General features: G+C 46.4%; 1 protein-coding gene across 1 annotated transcript in view; it reads right to left on the bottom strand.

Annotated features, from left to right (window-relative positions):
- LOC106570822 (endosomal transmembrane epsin interactor 1) overlaps positions 1 to 13,127 on the bottom strand; it is an 81,802-nt gene that overhangs the window by 6,117 nt on the left and 62,558 nt on the right. Inside the window, exons 7-9 of the mRNA XM_045695328.2 lie at positions 11,426 to 11,513; positions 3,081 to 3,266; positions 1,953 to 2,275 (exon numbers count right to left, since the gene is read on the bottom strand). Of these exons, the coding sequence (XP_045551284.1) occupies positions 1,953 to 2,275; positions 3,081 to 3,266; positions 11,426 to 11,513 (597 nt within the window). The remainder of the gene's footprint in view (positions 1 to 1,952; positions 2,276 to 3,080; positions 3,267 to 11,425; positions 11,514 to 13,127) is intronic.

The following is a 13,127-nucleotide window of genomic DNA, read 5'->3' as shown; positions in this document are numbered from 1 at the left end:
TACACTGAGTATACTAAACATGAGGAACACCTTCCTCATATTGAGTTTCACCCCCCCCCCCCCCTTTTGCCCTCAGAACTGCCTCATTATTTGTCAGGGCATGGACTCTACAAGGTGTTGAAAAGCATTCTTTGTTGACTCTAATACTTCCCACAGTTGTGTGAAGTTGGCTGGATGTCCTTTGGGTGGTGGACCATTCTTGATACACACGGGAAACTGTGGAGTGTGAATAACCAAACCGTTTTGCAGTTCTATGTAGCCTCTACCTGGTCTATGTAGCCTCTACCTGGTCTATGTAGCTACAGAAATATCAAATGTACATAAGTATTCAATACACGTTAGAATCACCTTTGGCAGCGATTACAGCTGTGAGTCTTTCTGGGTAAGTCTCTAAGAGCTTTGCACACTTGGCTTGTACATTCTTTGCCCATTATACTTTTCATCATTCTTCAAGCTCTGTCATATTGGTTGTTGATCATTGCTAGACAACCATTTTCAAGTCTTGCCATAGATTTCAAAGCAGATTTAAGTTAAAACTATAACTCGGCCACTCAGCAACATTCACTGTCTTTCTTGGTAAGCAACTCCAATGTAGATTTGGCCTTGAGTATGGAGTTATTGTCCTGCTGAAAGGTGATTTCATCTCCCAGTGTGTGGTGGAAAGCAGACTGAACCAGGTTTTCCTCTAGGATTTTGCCTGTGCTTAGCTCCATTCTGTTTCTTATTTATCCTGAAAAACGACCCATTCTTTAACAATTACAATCATACCCATAACATGATCCAGCCACCACTATGCTTGAAAATATGGAGAGTGATACTCAGTAATGTGTTGTGTTTGCACCAAAGATAACCCTTAGTTCGGGACATAAAGTTAATTGCTTTACCACATTTTTTTCAGTTTTACTTTAGTGCCTTGTCGTAAACAGGATGCATGTTTTGATATATTTTTATTCTGTACAGTCTTCCTTATTTTCACTCTGTCAATTAGGTTTCTATTGTGGAGTAACTACAATGTTGTTTATCCATCCTCAGTTCTCATATCACAGCCATTAATCTCTGTAACTGTAGTAAAGTCACCATTGGCCTCATGGTGAAATCCCTGAGTGGTTTCCTTCCTCTCCTACAACTGAGTTAGGAAGGAAGCCTGTATCTTTGTAGTGACTGGCTGTATTGCTACACCATCCAAAGTGTAATTAATAACTCAAAGGGATATTCAATGTCTGCCTTTTTCATTTGTACCCATCTACCAATATGTGCCCTTCTTTGGAAAACCTACCTGGTTTTGTGTTTGAAATTCACTGCTCAACTGAGGGACCTTACAGATAATTGTATGCGTGGGGCACACAGAGTGAGTCCATGCAATTTATTATGTGACTTGTTAAGCACATGTTTACTCCTGAATTTATTTGACTAAAACGTAATCATTTCAAACTTTGCTTACATTTGTATATGATCACATATACAATATTATGTGTGGGAATACTTTGGAGCAGATTTCCAAAACTAAAATCACTTGGAGCTGATTTGCTGGTGTTGTTATAGCCCGCTTTTTTTGGTGTGGGGGCGGAAATAAAAATCACCCGCGGGCCACCGGTTGGGGAACCCTTTCTACCAGTTCTATGTAGCCTCTATGTAGCTTCTTCACCAGTTCTATGTAGCCTCTATGTAGCCTCTTTACCAGTTCTATCTAGTCTCTATGTAGCCTCTTTACCTGTTCTATGTAGCCTCTATGTAGCCTCTTTACCGGTTCTATGTAGCCTCTTTACCGGTTCTATGTAGCCTCTATGTAGCCTCTATGTAGCCTCTTTACCAGTTCTATGTAGCTTCTATGTAGCCTCTTCACCAGTTCTATGTAGCCTCTATGTAGCCTCTATGTAGTCTCTTTACCAGTTCTATGTAGCCTATATGTAGCCTCTTCACCAGTTCTATGTAGCCTCTATGTAGACTCTTACCTGTTCTATGAAGCTGACACAGCGGACGGCCTCCTCCATGTGTTCCTGGTCTGAGCGCAGCACGCTACGGATGCTGTCCACCAGCTCCTGGACCTCAGGGGTCAGGCTGCAGTGGGCCGGCTGCTCTAGAAACCTGCTGACCAGCTGCTGGGTGTGTCTGTAGCTCTGGTAGTCCACCATGGAGGACGGCCGGGGACGCCGTGGGCCTCTACCACTCCGGCGGAGAGTCACTGTCTGGGGCCGGGAGGACTGGGCGGCCAGGGCGGACTTGGAAGTCTGGGTGGAGACCTCGGTGGTCTGCGTGGCTGCTTCACAGCTTAACACTGAGGGAGGTGGGAGAGAAGGGGGAGAGAGAGAGAGGGGGGTGGGAGAGAGGGGAGAGAGGGGGAGAGAGAGGGGGAGAGATGGGTGGGAGAGAGGGGAGAGAGAGAGGGGTGGGAGAGAAGGGAGAGAGAGAAGGAGGGAGAGAAGGGAGAGAGATAGGGGAGTGAGGGGTGGGAGAGAGAGACAGGGGTGGGAGAGAGGGTTGGGAGAGAAGGGAGAGAGAAAGAAAGGGGGGAGAGAGATGGGGAGAGAGGGGGATGGGACAGGGGTGGAAGAGAGGGTTGGGAGAGAGAGAGAGAGAAAGGGGGAGAGAGGGGGAAAGAGAGGGTGGGAGAGAAGGGAGAAAGAGGGGAGAGAGAGGGGGAGAAAGAGGGGAGAGAGTGGTGGGAGAGAGCGGTGGGAGAGAGGGTTGGGGCGTTAGTGTGTCTGTAGAATTGCATGTAGTGGGACATCTGTTGGAAGCATTAGTAAACTGTGCTTTACAGTTTAGCAAACAACAGTTCTGCTATCCCTGTGAGGGAGGTCACAACACACACACACACACACACACACACACACACACACACACACACAGCGATCCAAATGTGTCTTGCTGACAGATGCAGAGGCTGTAGATTTGGTGATGACAGACAGACTGTTCCAGAATACAGTTTATGTGATCCTCTTTTACCTTTGGCAGCCAGGTCCAGCAGCGTCTCTCTTTGGCTGTTGGAGCCACTGTGTGTGTGTGTGTGTGTGTGTGTGTGTGTGTGTGTGTGTGTGTGTGTGTGTGTGTGTGTGTGTGTGTGTGTGACCCTGTCTCACCTTTGGCAGCCAGGTCCAGTAGAACAGGGTCACTGTTAGAGCGTCTGGGCCTCCGGCGCTGAGACCTCCTCATGGGTGGCACAGGAGCACCCTGGTCCTGGGGAGGTCTGGCCTGGCGCAGGGAGGGGGAGGGAGGAGATTGGGGAGACGGGGGCACTGGAACAACCGTCGTCTGGGGACCAGCATCTGAAACACAGGAACAATAAAGACAATTAGGAGAAGAGGGGGAGAGGTAGAGGAAGAGGGGTAGAGGGGTAGAGGGAGAGGGGTAGAGGGGTAGAGGGAGAGACGTAGAGGGAGAGGGGTAGAGATAGAGACGTAGAGGGAGAGGGGTAGAGATAGAGACGTAGAGGGAGAGGGGTAGAGGGAGAGGGGTAGAGGGAGAGGGGTAGAGGGGTAGAGGGCTAGAGGGGTAGAGGGGGAGGGGTATAGATAGAGACGTAGAGGGAGAGGGGTAGAGGGAGAGGGGTAGAGATAGAGACGTAGAGGGAGAGGGGTAGAGGGAGGGGTAGAGGGAGAGGGGTAGAGATAGAGACGTAGAGGGAGAGGGGTAGAGGGGTAGAGGGAGAGGGGTAGAGATAGAGACGTAGAGGGAGAGGGGTAGAGGGGTAGAGGGAGAGGGGTAGAGATAGAGACGTAGAGGGAGATGGGTAGAGGTAGAGGGGTAGAGGGGAGGGGAGAGGGGTAGAGGGGTAGAGGGGTAGAGGGAGAGGGGTAGAGGGAGAGGGGTAGAGGGAGAGGGGTAGAGATAGAGGGGTAGAGGGAGAGGGGTAGAGGGGTAGAGATAGAGACGTAGAGGGAGAGGGGTAGAGGTAGAGGGGTAGAGGGAGAGGGGTAGAGGGAGAGGGGTAGAGATAGAGACATAGAGGGAGAGGGGTAGAGATAGAGGGGTAGAGGGAGAGGGGTAGAGGGAGAGGGGTAGAGGGAGAGGGGTAGGGGGAGAGACGTAGAGGGAGAGGGGTAGAGGTAGAGGGAGAGGGTTAGAGATAGAGACGTAGAGGGAGAGGGGTAGAGGGAGAGGGGTGGGAGAGGGGAGAGGGGTAGAGGGAGAGAGGGAGAGGGGTAGAGATAGAGACGTAGAGGTAGAGGAGTAGAGGGAGAGGAGTAGAGGGAGGGAGGGGAGAGGGGGGGTAGAGGGAGAGGGGTAGAGGGAGAGGGAGAGGGGTAGAGGGAGAGGGGTAGAGGTAGAGGGAGAGTGACGTGCTACCTGTCCCAGACCTGCTGGAACCCTGACCTGTTCACCGGACGTGCTACCTGTCCCAGACCTGCTTTCCCAGACCTGCTGGAACCCTGACCTGTTCACCGGATGTGCTACCTGTCCCAGACCTGCTTTCCCAGACCTGCTGGAACCCTGACCTGTTCACCGGGCATGCTACCTGTCCCAGACCTGCTTTCCCAGACCTGCTGGAACCCTGACCTGTTCACCGGGCGTGCTACCTGTCTCAGACCTGCTTTCCCAGACCTGCTGGAACCCTGACCTATTCACCGGACGTGCTACCTGTCTCAGACCTGCTGTTTTCAACTCTCTAGAGACAGCAGGAGTGGTACAGATACTCTCAAAGATCGGCTATGAAAAAGCCAACTGACACTTACTCTTGAGTTGCTGACTTGTTGCACCCTCGAAAACTACTGTAATTATTATTATTTGACCATGCTGGTCATTTATGAACATTTGAACATCTTGGCCATGTGCTGTTATAATCTCCACCCGGCACAGCCAGAAGAGGACTGGCCACCCCTCATAGCCTGGTTCCTCTCTAGGTTTCTTCCTAGGTTTTGGCCTTTCTAGGGAGTTTTTCCTAGCCACCGTGCTTCTACACCTGCATTGCTTGCTCTTTGGGGTTTTAGGCTGGGTTTCTGTACAGCACTTTGAGATATCAGCTGATGTAGAAGGGCTATATAAATAAATTGTATTTTATTTTATTTTATTTGAGATGGGTAGAGGGAATGGGGTAGAGGGAATGGGGTAGAGGGAGAGGGGTAGAGGGAGAGGGGTAGAGGTAGAGGGAGAGGGGTAGAGGGAGAGGGAGAGAGGTAGAGAGGTAGAGGGAGAGGGGTAGAGGGAGAGGTAGAGGGGTAGAGGGAGAGGGGTAGAAGTAGAGGTAGAGGGGTAGAGGGAGAGAGGTAGAGGTAGAGAGGTAGAGGGGTAGAGGGAGAGGGGTAGAGGGAGAGGGGTAGAGGGAGAGGGGCACCAAACAGAAAGACAATACGCACAGACAGTTACAAGGAGAGAGAGTGGGTAGGAGGAAGTGGGGTTAGGAGAGCACAGTTACAAGGAGAGAGAGTGGGTAGGAGGAAGTGGGGTCAGGAGAGCACAGAAGGAGCGAGATGAACCTAGAGAAGAGTCCCTTCAGCTAGCTGGTTCTGGGTTCTGTTCACAAACACAAACAGACCCCACAGAGCCCCAGGACAGAAACATATTTAGACCTAACAAAATTATGAGAAAGCAAAAAGATAACTATTTGACACTCTGTATAGAATCAACCAAAAAAACAAGGGGGGTGGTGGGGTAGGACAGGGAGCAGTATGGGGGGGTAAGGAAGGGTGAGGGTGACAGGGAAGGGGGTGGGGGTGGTAGGACGGGGAGCGGTATGGGGGTAAGGAATGATGGGGGGTAGGACGGGAGCGGAATGAGGGGGTGGGGTAGGGGGGTGACAGATTCTTATTTAGTATAAACAAATACACCTGTAGGGCAACAAATATCTCATCTAGGTTCAAATGACCTGAGAACTTGCTGGGGCAGGGTTATAAGTATCCCCTCCCCATAAGTGTTCAAAGTACTGACCTAGGTTGCTAGGTACTGGATACCCATATAACAATACAAAATACACTGCTCAAAAAAATAAAGGGAACACTTAAACAACACAATGTAACTCCAAGTCAATCACACTTCTGTGAAATCAAACTGTCCACTTAGGAAGCAACACTGATTGACAATACATTTCACATGCTGTTATGCAAATGGAATAGACAACAGGTGGGAATTATAGGCAATTAGCAAGACACCCCCAATAAAGGAGTGGTTCTGCAGGTGGGGACCACTTCTCAGTTCCTATGCTTCCTGGCTGATGTTTTGGTCACTTTTGAATGCTGGCGGTGCTTTCACTCTAGTGGTAGCATGAGACGGAGTCTACAACCCACACAAGTGGCTCAGGTAGTGCAGCTCATCCAAGATGGCACATCAATGCGAGCTGTTGAAAGAAGGTTTGCTGTGTCTGTCAGCGTAGTGTCCAGAGCATGGAGGCGCTACCAGGAGACAGGCCAGTACATCAGGAGACATGGAGGAGGCCGTAGGAGGGCAACAACCCAGCAGCAGGACCGCTACCTCCGCCCTTGTGCAAGGAGGAGCAGGAGAAGCACTGCCAGAGCCCTGCAAAATGACCTCCAGCAGGCCACAAATGTGCATGTGTCTGCTCAAACGGTCAGAAACAGACTCCATGAGGGTGGTATGAGGGCCCGACGTCCACAGGTGGGGGTTGTGCTTACAGCCCAACACCGTGCAGGACGTTTGGCATTTGCCAGAGAACACCAAGATTGGCAAATTCGCCACTGGCGCCCTGTGCTCTTCACAGATGGAAGCAGGTTCAACTCTGAGCACGTGACAGACGTGACAGAGTCTGGAGACGCCGTGGAGAATGTTCTGCTGCCTGCAACATCCTCCAGCATGACTGGTTTGGCAGTGGGTCAGTCATGGTGTGGGGTGGCATTTCTTTGGGGGGCCGCACAGCCCTCCATGTGCTCGCCAGAGGTAGCCTGACTGCCATTAGGTACCGAGATGAGATCCTCAGACCCCTTGTGAGACCATATGCTGGTGCGGTTGGCCCTGGGTTCCTCCTAATGCAAGACAATGCTAGACCTCATGTGGCTGGAGTGTGTCAGCAGTTCCTGCAAGAGGAAGGCATTGATGCTATGGACTGGCCTGCCCGTTCCCCAGACCTGAATCCAATTGAGCACATCTGGGACATCATGTCTCGCTCCATCCACCAACGCCACGTTGCACCACAGACTGTCCAGGAGTTGGCGGATGCTTTAGTCCAGGTCTGGGAGGAGATCCCTCAGGAGACCATCCGCCACCTCATCAGGAGCATGCCCAGGCGTTGTAGGGAGGTCATACAGGCACGTGGAGGCCACACACACTACTGAGCCTCATTTTGACTTGTTTTAAGGACATTACATCAAAGTTGGATCAGCCTGTAGTGTGGTTTTCCACTTTAATTTTGGGTGTGACTCCAAATCCAGACCTCCATGGGTTGAGAAATTGGATTTCCATTGATTCTTTTTGTGTGATTTTGTTATCAGCACATTCAACTATGTAAAGAAAAATGTATTTAATAAGATTATTTCTTTCATTCAGATCTAGGATGTGTTGTTTAAGTGTTCCCTTTATTTCTTTGAGCAGTATATAAACATTTTTCCTGCACACTATCTTTAGGAAACTCCTTAGAGACATTTATAATTAGGACCATGCTTTGAGAGCTATACGCTCTCCATCCGTCTGTCTTGCTCCTCTCCTCCACCACATTAACTCTTTCTTCCTTCGTCTCTCTGGAGTGTGGGGTGACATATTATACCAGGGTCACGCCCAAAGCTCCATCTCTATCACAACAAACCCTGTGACCTCAGAAAGTTAGAAAGTGAACCTTCCAGGTGTGTTTGATCATGATGGCCCTGTCTATCTGACCTTCTGTGAGGTCTCCTCTGACCCTGACACAACTGAATGGGAAAGAGTTGTACTGAAAGGAAAGGGGGATACCTAGTCAGTTGTACAACTGAAAGGAAAGGGAGATACCTAGTCAGTTATACAACTGAAAGGAAAGGGGGATACCTAGTCAGTTGTACAACTGAAAGGAAAGGGGGATACCTAGTCAGTTGTACAACAGAAAGGAAAGGGAGATACCTAGTCAGTTATACAACTGAAAGGAAAGGGGGATACCTAGTCAGTTTTACAACTGAAAGGAAAGGGGGATACCTAGTCAGTTGTACAACTGAAAGGAAAGGGGGATACCTAGTCAGTTGTACAACTGAAAGGAAAGGGGGATACCTAGTCAGTTGTACAACTGAAAGGAAAGGGGGATACCTAGTCAGTTGTACAACTGAAAGGAAAGGGGGATACCTAGTCAGTTGTACAACTGAAAGGAAAGAGGGATACCTAGTCAGTTATACAACTGAAAGGAAAGGGGGATACCTAGTCAGTTGTACAACTGAAAGGTAAGGGGGATACCTAGTTAGTTGTACAACTGAAAGGAAAGGGGGATACCTAGTTAGTTGTACAACTGAAAGGTAAGGGGGATACCTAGTCAGTTGTACAACTGAAAGGAAAGGGGGATACCTAGTCAGTTGTACAACTGAATGCCTTCAACTGGAATGTGTCTTCCAGATTTAACCCAACCCCTCTGAATCAGAGAGGTGCAGGAGTGCTGCCTTAATCAACATCCACAGCACCCAGGGAACAGTGGGTTAACTGCCTTGCTCAGGAGCAGAATGATAGATCTTTACCTTGTCAGCTCAGGGATTTGATCCAGCAACCTTTCGGTTATTGGCCCAACGCTCTAACCACTAGGCTGAGAGACATGTCATTGACCCTGTGCCGCAGGGTTCCCCAACTGGAGGCCCGTGGGTGGTTTTATCAGTTGGAGAGGTGAGGAGTGATATATGCCAACTAGGAATGAGGGGGATGATTAGGTGGCCATGATGGAATGTGGCCAGGTTGGGAATAAAGCCATGACACTGTGAACACCCCTACACTTACATGGAATGCCAAGGGATTTTGAATGACCATCTGAAAGATGGCACCCTACCCAGGGCATTGTTCAAGGTTTGAAATTATTATGTTTTAGTCAAATATTATATTTTTTGGTGCTCTTTGCAGTCAATTTGCAGTCTTAAAATATGTTTTTATTACGTTCCGGACCCCCGACCATCCGCTCAATAAAAAATAGGCCCGGCGGCTGAATCTAGTTGATGAGCCCTACTGTATTGTGTGTTGAGTCACTGTAATAGGCACTTTAAATAAATTGTGATTAGACTTGACTGGGTGATGTAGAAACTACTACTAGAATGTTACAGAAGCAGTATTGAGAATGATATCAGTGGTGTCTGTTGTACTGTTGAGATGGTTCTAGAAAATGCTTTCCCACTGGGCACTGACATCAGGGTCTAGTTTTGATTACCATTTGGTTGATGTGAATAACGTGAATCCAATGTGAAATCAACAAAAAAATGACAACATGTCATTGGATTTAGGATAAAAGTAGAATATTACGTTGATTACTTTTTTCAAATCAAACCAGTTTTCCACGTTGATTCAACTGTTTTGCTTCAAATGACGTGGAAACAACACTGATTCAAACAGCTTTGGCCCAGTGGGTTGTTTGAGAATGTTCCAGAATCTGCCTTCTGGCCAAAATAAGTTATGACACATTTAAATCTACTCCCTTTTGACAAACATTTGTCTCTAACACTGTATAACACTTCAGTATGAAACTGCACATTTCACAGTGATTACAGAAAAGAAAAAAGATTTCCTGTACCAAGCTGTATGTGTCAAACAGACTGAGTTTGTGAGAGCTAGAAGGACAGTGGTGAATGTAACACATGAGACTGAAATAAATGTTATTTTAATACATTGATGAAATAACTGTCAGTGGGGGAATCTATCTTTGATGACAGGGCAAGGTTATGTCCCATTCATCTGACTGGGATATTTATAGCAGTACTTTCACTGTAACTACAGCAGTACACTGGGATACAGTTACTATAGGAGTACACTGGGATACAGTAACTACAGCAGTACACTGAGGTACTGTAACAACAGCAGTACACTGAGGTACTGTAACAACAGCAGTACACTGAGGTACTGTAACAACAGCAGTACACTGAGGTACTGTAACTATAGCAATACACTGGGATACAGTAACTATAGCAGTACACTGGGTTACAGTAACTATAGGAGTACACTGGGTTACAGTAACTATAGGAGTACACTGGGATACAGTAACTATAGGAGTACACTGGGATACAGTAACTATAGGAGTACACTGGGTTACAGTAACTATAGGAGTACACTGGGATACAGTAACTACAACAGTACACTGGGATACAGTAACTACAGCAGTACACTGGGATACAGTAACTACAGCAGTACACTGGGATACAGTAACTATAGGAGTACACTGGGATACAGTAACTATAGGAGTACACTGGGATACAGTAACTATAGGAGTACACTGGGATACAGTAACTATGGCAGTACACTGGGATACATTAACTATAGCAGTACACAGAGATACATTAACTACAGCAGTACACTGGGATACAGTAACTATAGCAGTACACTGGGATAAAGTAACTATAGCAATACACTGGGATACAGTAACTATAGCAGTCCCCTTGGATACAGTAACTATAGCAGTACACTGGGATACAGTAACTATAGCAATACACTGGGATACAGTAACTATAGCAGTACACTGGGATACAGTAACTATAGCAGTACACTGGGATACAGTAACTATAGCAATACACTGGGATACAGTAACTATAGCAATACACTGGGATACAGTAACTATAGCAGTACATTGGGATACAGTAACTATAGCAGTACACTGGGATACAGTAACTATAGCAATACACTGGGATACAGTAACTATAGCAGTCCCCTTGGATACAGTAACTACAGCAATACACTGGGATACAGTAACTATAGCAATACACTGGGATACAGTAACTATAGCAGTACACTGGGATACAGTAACTATAGCAATACACTGGGATACAGTAACTATAGCAATACACTGGGATACAGTAACTATAGCTATACACTGGGATACAGTAACTATAGCTATACACTGGGATACAGTAACTATATCAGTACGCTGAGATACACTAAAAATAGCAGTACTTTTAGTAGGATAACTATAGACCTCCAACCAGGACTTTTTGCAGTATACGGTGTGGGTCTGGGGAATACTTTGTCAACACACACGCACACATGCAAACATGCAAACACGCAACAAAAAAAACACACACACACACACACACACACACACACACACACACACACACACACACACACACACACACACACACACACACACACACACACACACAGCTTTACCAAGGGTTTTTTCATGATGAAGCATGTATTCATGTAAAGATATGAGAGATTCCCAATTTTTATCTATCAAGGTTTGGATATGCCCAAATGTCCTCCATTGACAGTTTCGCAAATAGTGAGCTGAAATCTGCCATAAAAAGTCTGTCATGTATAGGCCAAGTATGTCTTTGTGTATGTCTGTCTGTCTGAAATTCTATGGTTTGTCCGACCATCCATCCATGCGTCCTACCTCTAACAGAAGTACCCGCCTCCGAGCGGTCACTCCGCTCCTCCATCAACTCAGTCAGATCTGTCATGGCAATCTGGATCTCTGTCTCCTAAACAGAAACACACAGCAGAGATATTTGGGGTCAGAGATTTAGAGATATTAATGATAGAGATATTAAAAGGTACCGAAGTCGATGCCTCTCCTTGTCCGGGTGGTGTTCGGTGGTTGACGTCGCCGGTCTTCTAGCCATCGCCGATCCATTTTTCATTTTCCATTTGTTTTGTCTCGTTTTCCCACAAACCTGGTTCTCATTTCCCTCATTATGTGTTGTGTATTTAACCCTCTGTTTCCCCCATGTCTTTGTGTGGTATTGTTTATCTGTTTTCATGTATGCGCACGGTAGGCTGGTTGCGCTGGGTTATGTTCAACCCGTATTTGTATTTTGTGTTCATTTGTGCCGTGTGCTTTTGGTTCGCCAAATAAAAGGCTCCGTTTTGTTACTAAATATCTGCTCTCCTGCACCTGACTTCCTACAGCCCTTCACGCATACCTTGACTGTCACGGTTGTCGTTGGTAATGGAGGACCAAAACGCAGCAGGTATGTGTACGCTCATCTTGACATTTATTAACTCAGAATGAACACACCAAAACAACAAAACGAACTTACGAACAACGAAACAGTCTTGAAACGCTCACTCGGCAAAACAAGAAACAATCTCCCACAAATACACAGACAAACACACCCAACTAATATAGGACTTCCAATCAAAGGCAACACCACACAGCTGCCTTCAATTGGAAGTCCACCCCAATTAACTCAACATAGAAATAGATTACCTAGACTAAACATAGAATTACATAAACAAGGAACAGTGCCCACAAACCCCGGAATACATAAATCAAATGCCCTTTTTAGAAAAACCACCACCCCGAACCACATAAACCAAATACCCTCTGCCACGTCCTGACCAAACTACAATAACAATTAACCCTTATACTGGCCAGGACGTGACATTGACAGGTATTGGGGTCATGTCCAGAGATTTACAGATATTAATGATAGAGATATTAAAAGAATATTGTTTACCCAACTGTCACATGCAAAAGATGCTACATTATGCATCTATTCATTACCTTTATTCATTGATTTATCTTATAATAACTATTGTTATTGGCATTAAATAATGGGTAACAATTTATTTGAAAGGTACCTACACCAGGACTTTATAGCACATTCATAAGCCATACATAGCCCATTCATAAGCCATACATAGTCCATTCATAACCCATACATAGCACATTTACAGTGCATTCGACAAGTATTCAGACCCCTTGACTTTTTCCACATTTTGTTACGTTACAGCCTTATTCTAAAATTGATTAAATAAATAAAACATCTCATCAATCTACCCACAATACCCCATAATGACTAAATTAAAACACCTTTTTAGATTTATTTGCAAATGTATAAAAAAATAGAAATACCTTATTTCCATAAGTATTCAGACCCTTTGCTATGAGACTTGAAATTGAGCTCAGGTGCATCCTGTTTCCATTGATCATCCTTGAGATGTTTCTACAACTTGATTGGAGTCCACCTGTGGTAAATTCAATTGATTGGACATGATTTGGAAAGGCGCACACCTGTCTATATACGGTCCCACAGTTGACAGTGCAAGTCAGAGCAAAAACCAAGCCAAGCAATTGTCCGTAGAGCTCTTAG

This window comes from Salmo salar, chromosome 15 (assembly GCF_965601325.2).
Source record: "Salmo salar chromosome 15, fSalSal1, whole genome shotgun sequence".
Taxonomy (NCBI): domain Eukaryota; kingdom Metazoa; phylum Chordata; class Actinopteri; order Salmoniformes; family Salmonidae; genus Salmo; species Salmo salar.
Note: the sequence above shows the minus strand (reverse complement) of the source record. Positions and strands in the feature narration are given on the sequence as shown.